Source organism: Electrophorus electricus, chromosome 18 (assembly GCF_013358815.1).
Source record: "Electrophorus electricus isolate fEleEle1 chromosome 18, fEleEle1.pri, whole genome shotgun sequence".
Classification (NCBI taxonomy): domain Eukaryota; kingdom Metazoa; phylum Chordata; class Actinopteri; order Gymnotiformes; family Gymnotidae; genus Electrophorus; species Electrophorus electricus.
In genome coordinates, this window is record NC_049552.1 from 6,662,906 (window position 1) to 6,685,841 (window position 22,936).

Below are 22,936 nucleotides of genomic sequence, written 5' to 3' on the forward strand. Positions count from 1 at the left end.
TCACAGATCAGGGCTTTTGAGCCAAAGCCATCTTTTGGCTTTGTCTGCGGCTTCAGTTTCAGATTGTATGGCCCTCTTCTTAGCCATCCTGAGAAGTCAAGTCGACTGAGAACTCTGCAGAGGGAGCGACCTGCAAAGCCTCTACAGCCCACTTCTGTGGGCTCATAGCTCGTCCTCCAGCCTCTGCACATCTCCAACAGTAACCGGTACTTGCCATGCTTCCTCTCATTGGCTTCCTCCATGTGCTCTTCCCAGGGCACGGTAAGTTCCAGCATGATCAGATGTTTCGAAGCAGCAGAGGTGATGATCATGTCTGGGCAGAGTGAAGTTTCGGCTATTTGCTGAGGGAACTTCAGATGCCTTCCCAGATCAACCAGGAGTTGCCAGTCGGAGGCTGTGTGGACGAGGCCCGTTGTTGTTCTGAGTCGTGCCTGAGGTTTATCTAACTCTTTGATAAAGGTGATTACCTTCTTTTGGGCGTGATGCTGTTCACTGGTGCTAATGGCTGAGGCTATGCTCTCAGCAACTGCCTTAATCACCTGGTCATGGCACCACCGATAGCGACCGTCCACAAGTGCCTTTGGGCAGCTGCTGAGGAGATGTTCCAAAGAGCCTCTTCCAGAGCAAAGGAGGCAGGTAGATGTCTCTTTCTTTCCCCAAGCATGGAGGTTTGCTGGGCTTGGTAGAACATCGAACTGTCTACACAAGGAACCGGACACAATGGAAGTCTGCCTGCATGATGTTTGACCAGCAAATCCTGCGCTGCAGTATGTTCTCCCACCTAGTTTACGCGCCCTGTTACCGGAGTCCCACCACCCTGGTGACTCTCTCTTCCTCCACAGCTGCTTGGATCTCTTCCTGAAATTGATAGTGTCTCTCCTTGCCTTGGGCTTTGGGAAGTAAACCAAGCCCGCTCTGCCCATCACCAAACTACCAACCAGTGCCTTTTGTCTGACGCGAGACTCTGCCACCTGCACTTCCTTTTCAGCCTGCCATTTCCTTCCTGTCCTCAATGCCAGCTGATGACACTTTACAGTCACTGGAGTCCCTGTACTGCAAGACCTCTCTTGTGCATGCAACCTTAAACTCTTCAGTGAGGCCACTGAAGGGTAGCTGCAAGATGTTACTTGTCCCATACAGTGCTGCACTGGTGAGACTCCGTGGAAGGCCCAGCCACTTTCGGAGGAAGCTGCTGATCTTTCTTTCCAGGGACTCAACTGTTGTCAGCGGGACCTCATAGACCAGCAGAGGCCACAAGACTCTTTGTAGGATGGAACGCTGGTAGATTCAGGCTTTAAATCTACCAGGCAGGCCAGACTTGTTGACCTTGGTGAGCCAAGCTCCAAGCTTGTCATTGGACTTCTGGACGGCAGCTGAATCTTTCAGGCTTGTATCAAATAGCTTCCCTAAGCTCTTCAGTCACTTTCCCTGTCTTCAGCACTATGGATCTTCACTTAGAGGGCTTAAAGCTCATCCTTGCCCAGGTGATAAGTCTCTCAAGTCCTTGCATGAGCCACCTGCTCCCTGGGACGGATGTAGTCGTGATGGTAAGATCATCCATGAACGCCCTAATGGGGGGCTGCCATACACCAGACTTGGTTAGGGGCCCTCTGCATTCCACCTCGGCTGACTTGATCACCAGGTTCATGGCAAGGGCAAAGAGAATAACAGAGATTGTACAGCCTGTTATTATGCCTTTCCCAAGATGCCAGTCTGATGTTATTGCCCCCTAAGTGACCCTCATCCTGAAATTATTGTAGTAATCTCGGATCAGATCCTTGATCTATATATACACACACAAACATATAAGACTTCACTTAGCTGCATGTTATTTTTGAAAAAGTTTGCCAATCCATGTGTGAAAATTATGCCTCATGCTCCCTGAACCACTCTTTCACAATTTGAGCCCAATGAATTCTGGCAGTCATCTTGGACTCATCAGACCACATGACCTTCTTCCATTGCTCCAGAGTCCAATCTTTATGCTCTCTAGCAAATTGAAGCCATTTTTGTCGGTTAGCCTCACTAACAAGTGGTTTTCTTAAGGCTACACAGCTGTTTAGTCCCAATCCCTTAAATTCCCTTCACATTGTGCGTGTGGAAATGCTCTTACTTTCACCATTAAACATATCCCCGAGTTATACAGTTGTTTTTCTAAGATTTAATTTCACACATTTAAGCGATCGCCGAACACGATCATTCGAGATTTTTTTTCTGACCACATTTCTTCCTCAAAGATGATGTTTCCCCACTGTCCTTCAACTTTTTAAATAATGCATTGGACAGTTCTAAACCCAACTTCAGCAATCTCCTTAGATGTATGCCAATAATAACAACAACATCTTTTCCATGACCACAGGATGTGTCTTTCGACATGGTTGTTTAACAAACGCGAAGCTACTCACTGCATCAGTTAGGATTAAGTAACGTTGCCAGCTGAAACATCACCCATGCAGTAATTACGCAATGGGAGGCTTTTACCTATTGGCTTAGTTAAATCCAGGTGGTGACCTTGTAGTTTTACTCCGCAAGTTCCAAGCAAAATCAATTCAGTTTGGCAGGAAAATACCACACTGTTTGAGAGCAAACAAGGCCAGTTAAACAGCATGGGGGTACTTTTTCCCTTTAAAGAAACCATTCTGCACAAATGGCTCCTAATTCTAATATGGCTTTGAGTTAAATTAAATTCTGGGTGATTAGAAAACGGACTATATTAGATGCATCTCCAGAGAGTAAAATTCTCTTATTTTTATTTCAGATTTAATTTCTATCTGTATCCTTTCAAATTTTCCACCAAAATTTAAATCAATGTGCATCTTTAAAATAAAAATAACATATGTAAGGAACAAAATTATTTTAGTCTATGCATTACATTTAAAATCCTTGTGCTGGGGGGGAGAGAAGAACCCAAACAAATAGCTAAAGGAATCTGTTTAATAGTCTTTTAAAAAAAAAACAAAAAAAAAAAAAACACTTTTCTCTCAGACATCACACATTTTTTATAAGAGCATTCTTTTTATATAAATGAAGGTTTAATCACCCCTGTTAGAAACTGGTTCAAAGTGACCAGTCCTTTAGGTTCAATCTCCTCCAAGTTACCCTCTGTAGCTGGATCAATCTGGGAAAGTCAAGAGACAGTGACACCAGGGTAGTGAATCAAGAGAGTTCCACTTTATTGAGGAAAGCACAGTGTGTGTAATTTTATATTATATATAAAAAATGTCCTATATCTACTATCCAATCTACAGGATGACAGGGAAAAGCGAGGCATGTTCTAAGGGTCTATGAGAAAGGAAAGAAGCGAGTTTAGATGTTCTCTGCATGAACGAGCCACAGAGACAGACAGAGACAGAGAGACAGAGAGACCTTGCGTTGGGTGCCTGGAGACAGAAAGGCTCCAGCATCCAACACCATCTACAATCGAAAAGCATACAGACTTCACTTAGTTGCAATGGAGGAAAGAGCCTGTGGGTTTAAGTAGCCCTGGTGAGACTGGGAACACTGGGTGGGTTGTCAGCAGGGCCATAACAGGAACTATAAACTGCTGCATGTACTTAGGACATTCCCATAAATTGCACTCATTTGTCACATATACCAGTCCATTGTGGTATATCTACCAAACATAAGAGTGTAGTTTAGATTTTTGATTTCCGAAATCAGCCATGAGTCTAGTCACACCCCTGACCTTGAATTAAAAAGTAAATGATAAAACAGGGTACTTTAATATTGCTCTAAATTTCCGTCCTGAACTGTAGAGTGGCGTTCTTCATCATCTGTTTGTAGTGTTCATCAAACTGCTCATTCTGAGCCACAGTGAAGTGATTCTTCCAGTCCCCGACCTTCCCTAAGATGCGTCAACATACAGGAAAGGAAGAGGGGTCATAAAGCGCAAACGTAACACTTCACAAACATCCTTTACTCCTTTTCTGTCTACCTGACGGCCGGTCTTAACTCACCTTTACGCATGAACTGAGAGATACTGAAGTCCAGTGTCGTGTCATCTTCCAAGTTGGTCAGCGGATTGGCCTTCATAACATCAAACTGAACAGCTCCTCTAATTTTCTCCCTCTCGTCTTCTGACGGGGACAAACCGAGAAAGGAGCAAAGGCCCCTTATCTCACGCCCAGTGTCCTGAAGCACCAAAACCAAAAATGCTGCCAATAAACATTTATACTTGATACTTCTGTGATGTTAAATTTGTTTTAATTAATTACATTTTTTTTTAAAAAAAAAGGAACTATACTGAATAAACATTTATTTGTTAACTCATTCAAGAGTTCATTCGTTTTGCAAATTTCATTTGTTACTGTACCAAATCCACTGACTAGGTTGTAAATGTAAAGGCAAAATGGGGACCCAACCACGTGTCATCTGAAATCTGACAACAGCATGCGAGTCTCACCTCCACCAGATCCTCAAAGAACATGTAGTGTATATTGGAGTACATCTGCTTTTTCTCCCACCACCCACATACATGGTCATACCAGGAGCCAAACACCACTGATGGAATTTTAAAGGCAAAGTAAATGAGGAGATTTTTGGCCAGAAAAAGGAGTCAGTATTTTACACAGTTCAAATATTTGAAAAGGTGGTTTGTTCACATGTAGTTTTAAAAAAATGTAGTGATTGTGCATATGGAGTGAAATGTATCAGATTCACTTGTTCATGCATACAGTTGCTGATTCAGTGACTCACTCTTTCCATCCTTGAATCTCTGCAGAAAACTCTTCCAGTCTCCTGGCTCTGGCTGTATCTTTTCTGTGCAGTCAAAGTGGAAGTAGGAAACAACGTTGTCTTTGGCATTGCGAGCAACATACACAATCTGTAGATAAAAGGGACAGTACATACCCACAGATTATCATGAATCAAACAGAGATGTTATATAAACCAAGGTGCATGATGTCAAATTTACTTCAGCTGAAAAGGAGAAGATTTTATTGCTATGACGCAGTATATTTGAATAGCTTCATGGGAACATATTTCATATAATGAGGCTTCTATTAAAGATTACTAAGTTCAAAAGGAGGTCCTGTGTTTCTTGGGAGGCCACCTCAGGAAGCCCTACATACTCTACCCTGCAGCTCTGCTCCCAGAAGGACTTGGGCATAAACTGAACAGGAAGGTGAGTTTTGATGATGCGAGGAGTAGTAGACAACATATCTGCCATCTCCGTACCTGTGTGAATAAAAAATTGTTTTTCTTTGGAAAGGAGAAAAAAAAAAGTGCAACACCCCCTTATATTTAAATATTATTTTAATATTTATGAATATATATATATTCAAATATGTTCTAGTTGGCATTTTTTTGCTCCTGACAAACGTTTCAATAATGTCTGTTCATTTTTGCTTTTGATCTGATTTAAAGAAAAAGTATTGCATATCAGAATTATGCAGTAATAATTATGTTCGGTACTCTGACATGGACCTCACAAAAAATGGGCTGGTGAAGAACTTCTGAAATACTACTTTAGAAACAAAAAGATCTATGATGAACATTCAGCATTACTTATGTAATGGCTCCAAACCTTTTGCTCCCTTATGTAACCTTGTGTTCTTAACATAAAAATCCAGCCCCTTTAACAACCTGATAAATGCAGTGTCAAACATGGATTACAGTAATTAGATGAGCAGCATACTGTAGGTTTCCTAATGACCTGGAGTATATAAAGATGGCATGAAGAACTCCAAAAAGGGTACTCTTTCATCAAGAGGAACAGTGTTCTCACGCTCTGCATCTGTCTGACGAAAATGCAACAGGTCTAGAATATAGGAGACCCAGGTGGTACCTGTCAGAGAGGCAGGGGGTCATTTAAAATCAGCTTTTAAAAATCTAACTCAAATCATACATCATATAATCATACAACATAATGCTGCAGTGTTAGTAAGTTTTAGAATTCTGACTTATTCAGGGACAGCCTTGCTTTCAGTAGACACATTAGGAATATAACCTATATTGTTCAGAGTGAAGTTCTTTACACAGAGACATGTCACCAATGACATTAAGAGGAGAGGAAATGACCCTGCTTTATAGATTGCTGTTAGGTGAACAAAAATGTTGGCAGAATTTATTTGACTGCACAACAAATGCGGCAGGGCATTTTTCCAACCAATAACCATGCTGCATACAACCTGACAAGAGCCAAACAATGCCCCTGGAGATGTAAACGGACGCAGTATAGCCGGCAGGGCATGCAGAGGAAACACCAGTGTCACTGACAAAGTTAATGATACCCTGCAACGCATCCTCTCATCCAGATCCCCTACTCCCCCACACTTATGCACACTCTGGCACAACTTGGGCAGGAACCCAACCTGCGTCATAGAATTAAACAATGTAGCAGACGTGCATACTCTAGACATGTGCGAACATACAATAAAGGAATAGGCGCATCTGTAGATGGGCCTAAAAGGTACGTTGTCTGTGGTCAGTGCGGCTTTTCTTCTTATCCCAAGGTTCGACTGGTTATGTCAGCATTTTGTTGGTAGAGAGAAGTCAGATTTGCCTGAGCGGTGGTAAAATGCTCAAGCCTCATATCAGAGATTAGCAGAGAGGCCAATTGATTAAAGTTCACCACAGCTAAATAAATAAATATTTTATTATATATATATATATATATAATAAAATATTGTATTATATATATATATATAATAAAATATTGTATTATATATATATAATAAAATATTTTATTATATATATATAATAAATATTTTATTATATATATATAATAAATATTTTATTATATATATATATATATATATATATATATATATATATATATATATATATATATATATATATATATATATATATATATATATATATATATAAATAAAACCACAACACAATTTGTTTGTTCTCTTTTTTTTTTTAGCATGTGTGAAAGTCCGACACATGTAGGTACCTGATTTGGGGTAAGTGGCAACCACAATGTCATTAGGTCTGGCTTTAAAGTTCTGCACCTTTTCCCAGTTGTCTGTGAAATAATGTGTCATGTGGACACCATGGAAGTCAAACATCTCTGGGCGAGGCAGATCCATCTGTAACAGACCAAAAAAAAAAAAAAAGTGTATATATAAAAGTATTTCTGAAGACTATACTGGTATTATATAACCAGGCATATCTGCTATCCTTCCCGTCAGTTTTCAAAGAAGTGGCAATAAAAACTGCTTTTCCTTTACACATACACACATTCAATTTCATTCATTCTAAAGGTTTTTAAATGAGTTCCAAACTTTTCCATAAGTAAATTAAATCAGAATTCGACACCACGCTCAAATAAGTTAATATCCTGGTAATGTCAGTTAGTGGTAATGTTAGCTAAACTCTAGTCTTATTTTAGGAAACACCCATTCTGACTTATGACCAGCAAGTCCAAATGTCAATAACCACGAATTTTTTTGGAAGTCTTTAAACAGCACCACAAGCAGATGGATTAGGCCAAAGATCCAGAGTGTTAGCACTATAAAAGACAGGTTTGGCCACTTGTGGAAACAAAATGATCTGGCTATATAACAGCACTGTGCCAAACATGACTATAAAAATATCTGAAATATTATGACATTGTACTCATTCACACCAGTGGATTCCCACAACTGGAGTTCATTAACTCCAACTTTAAAGCAACTGTGAAGTAAGCAATGTTTTTTAAAAAATAATATGTCTAAATTACAACTACTCACCATTGCTCATTAGGACATCAAACTAAAATATGGTTGTTCGGCATCATAGTAGAGCTACATAAGGGACAGTTTGCGGCACCCAATCCATGGAAAGATTATAATAAGTTATTTGAGGACTAGTTACTATTTTTCTTGACTGAAGTTCAATGTCAAATCAGTCATAAGCTTTCATTTTTCATAGCCAGTGTTTTTAAATAATATCTAATTTATGTAATCTATCTTTATAGCCTATTTTTAGAAATAGTCCTTTTGCCCTTTCTGCTTACGTTTATAGGCCTAAAGTATAGACTTTGAGGGACCTAGTGATTCACCTTAGTCTACCAAGGACTCAAACTATTACAAGCTACTGACACTTGATACTTGAAACCAATCGGTTTAATGGAAGTGAAATAACCACTTACCTGTTGCAAATGTGGAATGAGTGAATGAATTGCAAGAAAAAGGCACTAGAGATCACTGAAAAGCCTTTAATCGTCGAATCACAAATAGGTTCTATTAAAGATTTTACGTTTTCGGCCTTTGTACCATAAAGGTTTTGTATTTTCACGCGCTTATGAAGGACCAAATCCCCCTATTATTTCACACTTTTTGGTATAAACCGAAGCTGCAGCCAATCGCGAGCCGGAACAATCAAGGCTGGTTCCCGTTCAAGGAGTGTGTTCATGAAGTCACCCATCGGTCAGCCCACAGTCTGTAGCAAGCTCTTTTCTCCGGATCGGAGACGATATCACGGAAACGGCGTCTTTTGGGAGATGAGAGGCCAATTAAGGGATGCTTTGCTTTTGCATTTCCCACTTAAACTAATTGTTTTAAAAGGCGTGACACCTGAATGTGTAATTGCAAGTAGACCTTTGTTTTTGTTGCGATGTAGTTACACACTTCCACTGTGTTATTTGTTTATGAGTACAGGTCTATAATTGAATTTACAGACTACTCTCAACAAAATAAATAGGTTGAATATGTGTCTGATAGTAATAATAGCCAGAGGAAAATTGAGCTGATTCACTGTTGTGAATTGTGTTCAAAAGAAGAAAACTGCAGTATGTAACAATTTCCCGAGTCGGGCCCTAGACGGCTGTGCAGCATGTCACCCACTAAACACAGTCACCTTTGTGCAGCATCCATTCTTTGCTTTGATTGCCACACCACGAGTTTGTGTGATGTTATCACAGTGTAGGAGAAAGAAAAAAATTGTTTTAAGTCGTTCTAATATTAAAGCTGTAGAACACTTATTGGTTTAAAGATTTATGGGTTCCAAATGCATATTATTAAGAGCAAATATTACCAAACACTTATATAAAGGTATAAAGCTTGAGATTTTCCACCTTTGGGTTTGAGTGGTAAAAGCAGGGGTATCTTTCATGGAGTTCCACAGTTTTCAACTCCCTGGCCAATTTCTGAGCCATTAAATAGCTGGTCTGGATATGTTAATATATATGTTAATGTGTGCTTGAGCAAGATGCCTCCCTGCCCTGTCTCTGGACCTGTATCTACCACCATGAGGTTGTCTGCCTTCCTGCCCATCTGTCACTGGATCACCACAAGGTCATTTGCTACTGCATGCCTGATGAAGGAAACCCTTGATCTTCCCAAATTGGCCATCCACCAGACCTGGCCCAGGACATTGATCCAATATTACCATGTCACACTTCAGAATTAGAGACTATAATGTTAATATAATCCCCCCACTTGATGTGATGATCATTATTCCCAGTTCACATTTGTTTTTATCTTTTGTTCATATCATCCATGTAATCATGTTGTCTGGTGTTGACCAGAGGAGGATGGGTCCCCCTTTGAGTCTTGGTTCCTCTTGGGATTTCTTCCTCTCAGCCTTATTTGGCTTGCTGTATTGAGGCTTGGACCCAGGCATATGTAAAGCTGCTTTTTAACAACAGTGCTATATAAATAAATTTTGCTTTGCTTACTGCTGGATTTAATTCACAGCCACATTAATACTCTTGGTCAGATAAACCATTAAGCAAAGCGCGGAATACCTGATTTAGGATAAGTGCCAATAAGGATGTCATCTGGTCTCACCTTGAAGTTCTAAACATTCTCCCAGTTCTTTGTGATGTTTAGCTATTACCAAAGAGGTGTCAGTGTGTCATTTAGTTTCTCTGCACCAAATTGTTAGATATTTGGCAATAATGAGTCAGGAAACTATATGAATCTTCATGTTCTCGATGTTTATTTTATCTTCAGGACACTAATCTAACATAGGCAGTCCAGTATACGTACACAGGAGAGAAGTCACTCTTAAGTAGAGAGAGCAAGAGGGAGAGAGTGGAGAGTGGAGGGGAGATAAATCGTGGAATAGGTGGATTAAACCTCAGGCACCTCAATCCAGGGAATGTTTATCATTTCTTAACCTTGATGTGTTTCTCCACAGATATCACATTATATCATGGCACAGAATAGAATTAGAGGCAGAATTACAGAATTCCTAAGAATTTTTGAAGCACTTAGCATAAATCTTGAATTGCAGTTGTGGGGAGCCTTTATTCTCCATAGCAAATGACTACCGCCCTGTTGCCCTCACATCAGTCGTGATGAAGTGCTTTGAAAAGCTAGTCAGAGATTTCATCACATCTTCACTGCCAGCCTCCATGGACCCACTGCAGTTTGCATACCGCCACAACCACTCCACTGATGATGCAATTGCACACTTACTCCACACCACACTGACCCACCTGGACAAAGGGAGGGGTAATTATGTTAAAATGTTATTTGTCGACTACAGTTCAGCATTTAGCACTATCATCCCCTCCCTACTCACTACTAAGTTGGAGGATCTAGGACTGCATACATCCCTGTGTGACTGGATCTCCAACTTCCTAACAGACAGACCACGATCAGTATGGGTGGGCAACTGCGCCTCATCCACCCTCACCCCCAGCACTGGAGCTCCTCAGGGTTGTGTCCTAAGCCCCCTGCTCTACTCACTGTACACCTACGACTGCACAGCCACTTCTGGCTACACAATCATTGTCAAGTTTGCTGACGACACCGTTGTCATGGGCCTGATCTTGGACAACGATGAGAGGGCCTACCTGGAGATGCCTAAGAGACTTCAGACTGCCCTCCAAGGTACTGCGGAACTTCTACACCTGCACTATCGAGAGCATCCTCACGGGGAACATCACAGTCTGGTTTGGGAACAGCACCAAGCAGGACAGACAAGCACTCCAAAAGGTAGTGCGTTCAGCAGAGCGCGTCACTCACACGGAACTTCCTGACCTGCAGACCATCTACTACAAGCAGTGCCAAGGCCAGGAGGATTGTGAAGGACCCCACCCATCCCAATAGGCTCTTCTATCTGTTGAGGTCAGGGAAGCGCTTTCGCTCCCTGAAGACCAAGACAGAGAGACTGAAGAGGAGCTTCTTCCCACAGGCCATTCGGGCCCTGAATCGGGGAACCTGATGAACTATAGGGACCACCACCACCATGTAACATAACTGTAAATATGTTCAATTACCACCATGTAACATAAAACTGTAAATGTGTCATTTACAAGATGGAACTGTACATTCTGTACATTGTGTACATACATATATACATAAACATATACATTGTACATTGTGTATATAAACATAATATACATATATTGTACATACATTGTTAATATATTTTTGTACATATATAGAATATATATTTCTCTATGCACACCTGTTTTCTTTTTCCTCAGTTTGGACAGAGCACTCAAACATTTCACTGCGAATTATACTGTGTATGACTATGTATGTGACAAATAAAACAAACTTGAAACTTGAAACAAAGGAAAAGCACAGCAGCAAGCAATCAAAGAAAAGAAGCAACATTCAACAATGATTCTTGCAGCTCTGAAGCAGTGCCAGTGCGGAACAAAACAGTTCTGGAAGCACTAGAAGCAGGTAATACTCTCGTAGCGCGACTGCATCTGAGCGTCATAATTGTCATTACGCATCAGCAATGACTCCTTTGGTAGGTTTGACCCACAGGGCAGTGCAGAACACAGCCACTCATAGGTTAACATAAGTAATATCTCACCATTCATTGAAATGACATCTGACTGGTTGAATATCAGTTACAGCCCTGTAGTCACTTTACTTCAACTTTTGGTGTGACACAGCAAATCATAATTGCAACCTAAGACAGAAATTAACTCTGGTGTCATGCAGCAAGAAATTCGCTGCCTTCACCTTGTAATTCATAACACTAAAATCTGTCAGGTTAGATATAGATTATGGCTCTTACAAGGGTTGATCACTTTACTAGAGGTCCTGATGAAAATCAGCAACCCCTAGGCGCAATCTAAGACAAAAAGTTAATCCTGGTGACACATGGCAATTCATTTTTGCCTCTGTACATGCAACATTCATGTAGCGATGCAAGGCCAAATAGAAATGTGTTGCTTTACTAGGACCTCTGGTGTGAAGTAGTAAATCGTAGATGCAACTGAGACAGGAATTAACTCTGGTATTATGCAGCAGGAAATTTGCTGCCTCTAACCTTGTATTTTTCTACAAGGGTAGTCACTTCACTAGGGGACCTGATAGCACGCAGTGACCCCTAGCTGTAACTGAGACAAATATTAATTACATTAACAAAGGAGCATCTAGAGAGGGAACAATATCAGAAACAGGTCAAAACCAGAGAGAGACAGGAGCAGAAGGCACAACAGGGCCAATGACCTAACAATTAGTAAGAAGTAATAATGATAATAATAATAATAATAATAGCAACAACAACAACAATAATTGAAACAATAATAACAAGAGTACCCATAATAAATTATATGAGTCCTTATTATTATAATTATTATAACAATATCAATAATGTTTAAGACTAGTGAGTGATCAATCAATAATTAAGGATACTGATTAATAATAATAATCATAATCATAATCATAATAATAATGATAGCAGTAACAAAAATAACACGAATAATGGTGAGAATAATGATTGTAATAATTATAATAACCGTGACTATAATGTTATTAATAATAATAATTAGTAATAATGACCATAATAACTATAATAGAAACAATGGTCACTGTAATTATTATAATATAACTTATTTTTAAGATTAATTAGCAAAGAATCATCAATTAAGAAGCCATGATTAATAATGATAATCATAATACCAATGATGGTAGTAACTATAATAACAATAATCATAATAATAATATACGTAATTCCTATATTACTGTGATAGTATCGATGATTATTAAAACTAAAGATTGATTAATCAGTAATTAAGACTAATGACCGTATATTACTAATTGTTTTTAATATCAATCATTGCTACAATGGTAATGGAGAAAGTAATAATATGTGTGTTAGCAGTGCTACTACTATTGCTTATACCACTAATCATAATAACAATAACCACAAATAATAAGACCTAAGACCAAATTTCAAGGGATGAGGAAAGGCAGGGTCATAACCCATCAGGTGTTATGAAAAATAAGGCAAAATTTATTATGCATATGAACAATCATATATATATATATATATATATATATATATATATATATATATATATATATATGTGTGTGTGTGTGTGTGTGTGTGTGTGTGTTATGTGTATAGAAACTTTAAAAATAGGTTTACAAAGTAAAAAAGAACAGTAGAAAAAAAGAAAAGTAAAAGTGCATATATGTTGTTTACAGTAAAATATAAAAAGAAAAGTGACAGAACATTAGTACTGAATTCAGCATTAAATAGGTCTGTTTTGAGACATTTTTAAGGTACTAAGTCTGTAAACTGATATCAGAAAGTGATAAGCATTCTGCCCATTCCCTGTTAAAGTTATGTGAGTATTTTGATTTGGACATCCAAATGCTGGTCAATCATTAGCTTTGTTGAATTGAAGAAAACATTGGCGTCATATTCAAAGGTAGGTTGCAATCACAATAGGATAGCAATTTAATAATTTTGTCATCACACCACTTCCCAGCAATGTCATCTTCAACCATCAGAGGTCACCCTCACCTGAATTCTACTGAACACTATGTCTCTTCATCATGTACTGATTGGATTGCTCTGGTGTTTTTTGTTTTTGTTTTTGTTCATGTGTGTGTATTTTGACCCTTGACTGTTTTTTGACCACTGTACTATGGACTGTGTATTGGACTTCTATGCTTATTTATTTAAATACCTCATATCAATCCTCACCAGCGTACAGAGCACTCATTGTTATAGTCTTACAGTATCACTGTAAGAGGGGCCACAGACCTGCAGGGGTCACAGGGAAGGCTGTCTCGAGGAACGGTACTCGCATGTAGATGGGCAGAGAGGTCTGACGCTCTGGTGCCGTATTGCCAAAGTAAAGCAGATCCAAAATGTAGGACACCCAGGTGGTGCCTGTCAGAAAAGAAGCCGACAGGGGGTTTATGTGACCCCATGGAACTGTATGTACAATATATAAAATGGTATTTAAATAATTGGTCTAGATATGTCTATTCAATGTGATTTGAGAGAAATGCCACGTGAGAAAGTTTTATGATCTGGTAGCTAATTTGCTAAATGCACAACTGCAAAGAAAGCTGCAGCGGTGACTCATATTAGGCTGGAAGACAATTAGCAGTTTCAGCTGTAACAGGGGTCTGTTTTTCACCTTTTTCAATGTTATTCACTTCACCAGGCAGTGGTTTTAATGTTATGACTGATCAGTGTATATATCACACTTCAGCAGTCCAGTCCTTCCAAGATCTTCCACTTTTCACTCTTTTGATTCCTGCCTACGTTGTTTGCCTGCTTTTTAGGTTATTCACTCGGGTTTCCCATATTGGATTTAATGCCTGGTTTGATTGTTGTTTAGTACATCCACACTCTGCCTGAGGTTTGTTTTTTCTCTCTGACCACGTGTCGTGGTCTGTTTTGTTAATTTCTACTTTGTTGCGAGGCAGCTGTTACATCTGCGTTACATCCACCAATCCAAGCATGAGAAGAGTATTGTTGGTGAAACTGATAATGTGGTTACCCCCTTTGAAGTTGCTAAGCCTGAAAGGAGTGTTTGCAACTGGACAAATTCACCAGATTAATGTAAGCTACCCACTGAAGGAAACTGACTAGTTAAATCTGACTAGTTTAATACCTGCAATACTTTCTGAGCAATTCCACTTTATGTTAATCTCTGATTTTTAAGATAAATATTCCCTAGGTGCACCACACACAGTTTTAATCTCTGTAATACTTTAATGCTCAGGCATGAGTCCTTTATGTGATAGAACACACCAAGGTCAGAGGTTAAAACACTTCCTACAGTGGGTAATTTCCAGTGGTGAGGGTTGTCAAACTCAATCAGGCCACTCAATTCAGCTAATAAACAGTTTACTAAAACATTTAGTACTGTTGCCAGATGGCATGACATTGCCCATCCTTATCATAGAAGTACAGTTTATGTTGAAATACTAAGTAGCACTGCTGCATATTATACCACAATAATACTCTTGGTCAGATAAGAAATTAAACGAAGCACAGGATACCTGCTTTAGGATAAGTGATAATAAGGATGTCATCTGGCCTTGCCTTGAAGATCTGAAAATTCTCCCAGTTGTCTGTAACATAGTGGACCATAGTAATGCCTTCAAACTGAAACAATTTGGGTCACCTGAGCGCCTTCACCTGTAGTATTTTTAAAAAATTCAAACTATTGATAAATAAGGAAATGAATTAATCTATTAAGGCAAGATCTTTGGTGCTAGGAATTATCAAAAGAAACCCAACATGCCTAACACAGCTGTTTAGAAACCCAACATGCCTAAACATTCTATATGTTCTACATGTTGAAGAGTGGAGGAGATTAATGAGGCAAAATGGTTATTAATTACACTGAACATTATTTGTCAACACAGCTTCATGATAACCAATGCAATAATTAACATGAAATCACAGATGTCAATTTTGTTCATTTACTTTATGTTGACTTCAGGTTATACATTATGCATTATATTTGGCATTATACATTAGCCAAATCCTTTTTAAAATTTACCCCATATGACCCTCCCTAGACTTTTTTTTTTTTTTTTTAGTTTGTTAACAAAGGTAAACTAGAATGTTTGTTCACAGAATGAGTTTGACAGGTGTTTCTGAGAAGTTCAAATACCTTGATTTGCCACTGTTGGTTTCACAGCTCCTACTCTCTTCAGTGCATTCCACCAGTCAGCTTCACTGGTCCACTAGCAAAGACTCTTGTGCTTATGAGAGGTCTCCATGCCATTTCACTTCTATTGCACTTTGGCCTGTCCATGTTGTTCCTGTTTGCCCTGTTTGATATTAGACGTTTGGGGGCCTGCCCTTGTTGCGCTTATTTGCCCCTGTTGGATGTTGAACTGTTCTTGGTTTCACTTTTGCCTACCCTGTTTGATTTGGTCTGCCCCAGTTTTGCATGATGTGTTTGACCATCCTCCTGCCTGTTATTTTTATGTAGACATTTAATAAATCTTCGTGTTTTGCTTACAGATGCTTCCTCTGTCTGCCTGAGTCATTACAGTTGAAATATTTGCAATACCTGTTAAAGATAAGACTTTATTCCCACAATCTATGTATCCCTTTACGCTTGTAATCACTTCCTGCATGTAAATGCACAATTAGTATTGTGAATTGTGTACTTCTGAAACGCTCAACCTTAGGAAAAGATTTGCAGCCGAATCACCGTAGAAAAATAGAATCTTTCCATGATGCAATAATTGTTACAAAGGTCGTAGAGTCCCCATCTGTACTCTAACCTTTTATCTTTTGTAGTTCTCCCTCTTTGCCGAATGTCATTTGGTTGGGACTGTCTCTGCAAGCTGATCTTCTCTCCCACACTCTCTCTCTACACACTCCTCCTCTTTCTGCCCTTCCTCACAGCACTGAATTATGCAAAGAGGCTCTTTCTCTCTTACTTATACTGTTACAGTTGCATATCGTGGACCACCCCATCCATTGGTCACCTCACCTGTCTCAACCACTCCTAAATAAACACACACATAGATGCTGCCACATAATATCCTCAATCTAATTATGATCCTCTTCTTGACTCACCTCCTAACCTTTCACAAAGTCCAATAAAGAATGACTGCATAATTTAAAACGTTTTAGCATTACTAAAACTAAAGTAATTACTAAAGCATTGCTTTTCTAACACTTTTATGCATCAGAACAAATGTTAGATGTCCTGTCAGATTCAATAATATTTAAAACACAAACGAACCAGTTCTTTACTGGGAATCACTATAGGGCAAACTACAGAAAAACATTTAAATGGTTTGGTAGTTTGAATAAGAATTGTCACCTGTAGAACAGGACTGGGAGTTTTCCCTATGCATTCCATTACAGATTACTGATTACCTGGAAACAAATGAATCTGTAATCTAATATAAAAGATTACTATATTAAAATAACCTTCTTGTGACATAGGCGGAGGAAGTGAGAGGCGGGGTTGCAGGGAAGTGCTCTTTATTATCCACTGAGAATGACTGAAAAGGAGCACTGATTAAACAACAACAACAACAACAAAAAAACACAAAATGCAATTTCTGGCACGAAGACAATGTAGCGATGTTCAAAGAGCATCAGGTCTGTGAACCGCTAATGTGCAGCATTGTCCTTGTGTACCTGTGGCGTTCAAATAAGTGTGTGAATTGAAGGAACAGGTGAACGCAATCAATATTCAGGCGATTGAGAGCGAAGCCGGTAAGTGTGTTGGTCCCTAGTGTGAGCAGGCGTTTCTCTCTTGCTGGATGGCTGGTCTACCTTGACACTTCTGATTACATTCCATTACTTAGTAGCTAGTAGTTAGTACTTTGGATTAATTGTTCAAATCTTTATCCTGAATAAAGATAAATGAAAATAATTTCAAGTTACGTTTTGCTTATCATAGGTGAGTCAAGAGTGAGTTGCAGTAATCCAGTCTTGAGATGACAAGGGAGTGGACCAGCAACTGAGTGGCATCTCTGGAAAGAAATGGCTGAATGCTCCTGATATTATGTAAGAGAAACCTGTATGTCCAGGTCAGGCTGGTAACATGGGCAGAGAATGATAGATGGTTGTTCTGGACCTCACCAAAGTTTTTGCATTTTCATATGGTGTGATAACTGAATCCTCAAAGGAGATGGCCAGATCTTATTCTAGAATCCATTTCTGATAATGTGCTACAAACAAGCTGTTCTTAAATTGGCAATTAACACCACTAAACAATCCTAGAAAACTATTTATAATTATCTGAATAAGCATCCTTGGATGTTACAAGATTGTTATTCATGCTATTGTGCTTTGAGGTTTTGCTTTTGCTGAAATAGGATGTTATCAAATCAAATCAAAATTTATTTATATAGCACTTTTTAGAACAGATATTGTCACAAAGTAGCTTTACAAATGTCCAAGTCCAAGTCCCCAGTGAGCAAGCCAAGGGTGACAGTGGCAGGAAAGCATGAGGAAGAAACCTTGAGAGGAACCAAGTCTCAAATGGGGGCCATCCTCCTCTGGCCAACAATGGCCCCCACAATAATAACAATTTAAAGAGACAAACAAATTTAAAAAATGAAAAAAAAAAAAGCAATTAATGACTAGTCCAACTTTCTAGAGGCCTTGTCTGGTCCCGGGGTGTGCATGTATCTGAGACCCATCCTGCAAGAGAACATCCATTAAGGACAAGTAGTTGGCTGGGGAGGAGGGCTACAGGAAAGGACATCAGGGGGAGGTGGGAGTAGCCATGGCAGCTGAGATGGGTAGAGGCTCAGTAACATCATGATATCCGACAAGAGAACGTCCATTAATGGCAACAGAGAGCAGTTTGCTGGGGTGGGGGTGTTGGTGGGCTACAGCAGGGGACATCAGGGGGTGGTACGAGTAGCCATGTCAGCTAAGACTGTTATGAGTTTGTATGTACCCTCTTCCATCCCGGGTTCTTTGAATAGGGCCTTGGTAGCTAGTACTTTGCTGTCTAGTTAGGTTCTTAGAAAGGGCATTATGAGTGTGTACTGAGTGTAATGTTCCGTAAGGTCTTTGGACAGGGCTTTAGGAGCGTGTGCTTGACAATTAGAGGCTTTATGCACAGGGCCTCAAGGGGTTATATGTAAAGGTTCTTAAACAGGAGCTTTGAGTTATTACAGAGAGATAGTACTGAGGTTCATAGATTTACAACTGTTATGAATATTGTTCATTTCTTTTTTTGTTTGGAGTCATTTGGGTGGGAACTCTGTTTCTTTTGCCTTTTCTATGTTCTATTTTCACAATAGGGAGTTATGGTAGGAGTGTTGCATTTTATTTACTGTTTTTAGGGAAGTTAGTGGTTGAGCTGGCGTGAGTTAATTTTTGTTTGTTGTGTTGTTGTAAGCCTACCATGAAGAAATACTCAAGTTTGGGATTGTTTTATATTGGGATTATATTTTTTGTGCAATACACAGATAAACGATGCATGTCTGAAACCCAGTGTGCATCTCCATGTTTTTTTATGTTGTGCCCTTGTGACCCTTGTGATAGGGTCATAAAAATTTTAAATAATTTTCTTACATTTTACAGTGCATCTAAAACAATATATATAGATCAAAATGTGTCCTTTAACAAGGTAATATTATGAAATAGGAATGTTTCAGGAAGCTCTAAACTTCAGTTCGGAATTGTAGCATGGTGTTCTTCATCCTCTGCTTGTAGTGTTCATCAAACTTCTCATTCTGGGCCACAGTGAAGTGATTCTTCCAGTCACCAACTTTTCATAAAGAAATAAATATGGAGGAAACAAGTTTAGAAGGAGAATAGAAGGAGTCCAGCCTGCAGTCCTACAACCTCCATCCAGACTTTCCTACAAAGCCCCTCAGCCCAAAGACATGCACTTTTAATGCTTAGCCTACCATTATTCACTATTCACAGGAATTCAAGCATATTGACCTTTGCGCATGAACATTGAGATCTTGAAGTCCATGATTGGGACGTCTGAGTAGTTGGTCACATTGTTCTGCTTCATGGCGTCAAAGTGAGTGGATTTGGTGATTCTCTCCCTCTCCTCTGCTGAAGCAGATATACAGAGGAAGGAGCATAAGCGCTCCAACTCATGCCCAGTGTCCTATAGGTAAATGGAAAACACGCTGTTCGTTCCTGAACAACACTAAAGCACCCAAAGCTGAAATGGTGCAACTGGTGTAAAGATTTGCTAATCTTCACTCCAGCTGTAACCATCACCTGTTCAAACTGGCATATATATTACTTTTCCCTACCTCCACGATATCCTGAAAGAACATGTAATGAATGTTTGATTATGTCATCCTCTGCTCCTAGTATCCATACACATGATCATACCAAGGACCAAACACCTCTAAAAAAAAAATGAAATAATGTCAAATGGAAGATATTCATAAATGAGAGCAATTTTAGCTTTGAAGAAGCATTCATATGAATATTATTACAGCCTTCTGTCACTGGTCAGCACAGATCCTGTAGAGGTAGACATTAACTCACTATTTCCATCCATGTAGTTCTGCAGAAATGTACTCCAGTCACCTGGTTCAGGCTGCACTATGGCCATTTGTTCAAAGTGAAAATAGGACACAGCATTGTCCTTGGCATTTCGAGCTATATAGATAACCTGGAGCGAGATAGAGAGACTGATCATATCATTGGTAAACTTATATACACATAGATATATACACACATTAAAAATGTGACAGACATTAATTAAGCCATTGGAAATGGCTTAAGCCATTGGTGTTCGTTGAAGAGGTAAATTATTACATATGATAGCTTGACTAGGTAATGGTTACAGCCGGAGTGAAGATTAAACTATGTTTACACCAGTTGCACCATTTGAGCTTGGTGTTCATTACTTTTGTTCAGGATTTAACTGTCTGTTTTCTGTTATATAATGTTCCTTTTATATAATGTTCCTGTTATATAATGTACCCCTAAACACAGACTTGAAGTTCACATATGATAAAACGTTACAGAGAACAAAACCCACATACAGTACCCTGCAGTTTTGTTCCCAGAAGGTCTTGGGCACCAACTGAACAGGAAGATGGGTTTTGATAAGATGCGGCGGGCAATTTATCTACTAGCTCCACTCCTGCATAAGGAAGAAAAATAATGAAATTTATCACTGGTTGGTATCACAGTGTGCCACCTGCACTCAACCAGAAGAGCACACCCATTGATCAACACACACACGCAGCATGCCAACGTCATTCACAATCCCTTGTTTTCTTATCACATACACATGTACCTTGTTTAAGTTTGTCTATTTAAGCTCACAGGTACCTGTCTGCAGTGCTGTGCATTGGGGCAGCCTAGTATGTCTGCCTCTTTTGAGCCTTCGGCTGCTGAGCCAATTCCAAATAGCTGTTGCCAGCACTATTAGCTTCTGCTGTTTGTTTTCATTCTTGGCCACTCCACACTTCGTTTTGACTAACATGTATGATAAATACATGCCTTTGGATCCCTCTTGTCTCCCTGCCTTCACGATCACAACTGCATTGTGTGACAGTGCAATTATGACACGTAAAGGTCACAGCAGTTTACACTGGCTCACGCAAATGTTTCTACTGTTTATATGAGATGCTAATGAGCCCACAGGTTGTCTGTGTGTAGTACAGCTACGTAATATATCATTTATTAATCGTTATTACAATAATCTCCTTTGTAATACTGATGTATAATATGTCTAATAGACATATGAGCCCTTTAATAATTCTATTTAAAAATTCGTTTTCTTTGTATGGCTTTTTTTTTTTTTTTTTTACAAAGGAGAGTTTTACAAAGAGTTTTATGTGATGAAGATGAATAGAATAGCAAAATAAAATGTATCAAAGAAGAATGAGAGTGCATATTAATAGTTTTACAATAAAATATTTAAAAGCTAAAACAGAAATCCCAACTGAATGCACTATTCAAATAGATTAGGGGTATGGATGTTACTGCTGGTGAATCTTTAACCGTGTATTTATCATGTATTTCCATTTTTCTCCATATTTTACAACTATAGTTCATAAGAGTAGACAGGACACAGACCTGAAGGGATCACAGGGAAGTCAGGGAAGTCTAACTCAAGGAACGGCACTCGCATGTAGATCTGCAGAGAGGTCTGACGCTTTGGCACCGTGTTACTGAAGTAAAGCAGATCCAACATGTAGGACACCCAGGTGGTGCTTGTCAGAAAAGAGCAAATGAGATAAAGAGTAGGGGAGAGAAGGAGTTTGTGTGATCATGTAGCAGAGTAAGTATGTACAGCTTTGTGAAATGGTATTACATGACAAACAAAAATGGGTCTATGTTTATTCAATGTCATGTTGCAAGAACACATAGGAATGGCTTATACGGTAATTAATCTCTGTAACATTTGAGACAGGGAGGGGCACACTGCTGCTTTGCCTACTTAGACTGTCCTGATACAGAAAACAGTGGAGAAAAAACCTGGAGAGTTTGCAGCCTGTCCCCACTACACAAACTGCTGAAATGTACCTTCCAAACCCTGCTTTGCTCATATTCTTGAGCTTCTTATCCAAGATTGCCTACCATCAGCCCAGTATCACAAATAAGCTATTTCAGAACTTCAGTTCACACTTGATGCATGTAAAGAAAGAGACCAGCTGCCAAGTCTTACTATGCATGAGATGAACACTGTTGGTGAAGCTGTTTCACCATATGAATGTAGGCGATCCATTTAAGGAAACTATCTGCCTTTAGTTACACACCTGCAACTCTGAGCATTTCCACTTTATGTTTATCTCTTTAATACAATTCTAAACATACCCTGCACGCCGTTGTATTTGCTGTAACTACTTTACATACAAAACAAATATTGGGAAGTTCAGGACTACTGTTCAAGACTACTGTGCATGCAGTGAAAGCAGCAATAGCTATCTTCCATCGTGGGGAGTCACCACACTCACACAGACAACTCTATTCATCTAATAAGCAGTTTACTAAAACATTAAGTACTGTGGCCAGATGGAATGATGGTGCCTATCTTTGACAAAGGAGTACAGTTTAAATAAACATCTGAAATGCTAACCAGCACTACAGCCTACCAGTGACCTCCTCCTTGTCTAGCCCCGATGATCTTGATCATAGAACTTTGGCTCAGTGTCTATGTACTATCACTAAAATACCACCTGAGGATGAGAGAGTAAATGGTGCAACATATAGTTTGAATGGCTCTGTGTTGAATGGAAGAATAGCCAACTACAAAATAAATATTGACTAGAGTTGTGAATGATCTATTTTTGTCAGTAGACAGAGGCTTTACTACTATCCTTGTTCTTGATCTCATTGCTTCATTTGATATCATATATCACAT

At 39.2% G+C, this 22,936-nt stretch overlaps 1 protein-coding gene, 1 long non-coding RNA gene and 2 pseudogenes across 2 annotated transcripts; all 4 read right to left on the minus strand.

The window, feature by feature from the left end:
- On the minus strand, positions 1-2,200 carry LOC113584310 (annotated as a pseudogene).
- Positions 2,201-3,333: 1,133 nt separating this feature from the next.
- LOC113584324 (cytosolic sulfotransferase 2-like) lies at positions 3,334-8,211 on the minus strand. Its single transcript, XM_027021148.2, has 8 exons — positions 8,081-8,211; positions 6,902-7,037; positions 5,654-5,785; positions 5,075-5,175; positions 4,696-4,822; positions 4,403-4,500; positions 3,957-4,131; positions 3,334-3,844 (listed from the first exon to the last, which is right to left on the minus strand). Exons 2-8 carry the CDS (start codon positions 7,035-7,037, stop codon positions 3,732-3,734), a joined length of 882 nt encoding a protein of 293 aa, XP_026876949.1. The 5' UTR covers positions 8,081-8,211; the 3' UTR covers positions 3,334-3,731.
- Positions 8,212-10,331: 2,120 nt separating this feature from the next.
- Positions 10,332-15,940, minus strand: LOC113584325. Its single transcript, XR_003411401.2, has 4 exons — positions 15,773-15,940; positions 15,153-15,224; positions 13,900-14,028; positions 10,332-10,372 (listed from the first exon to the last, which is right to left on the minus strand). It is a non-coding gene; the product is annotated as an uncharacterized LOC113584325 (long non-coding RNA).
- Positions 15,941-19,018: 3,078 nt separating this feature from the next.
- Positions 19,019-22,121, minus strand: LOC113584311 (annotated as a pseudogene).
- Positions 22,122-22,936: the final 815 nt, after the last annotated feature.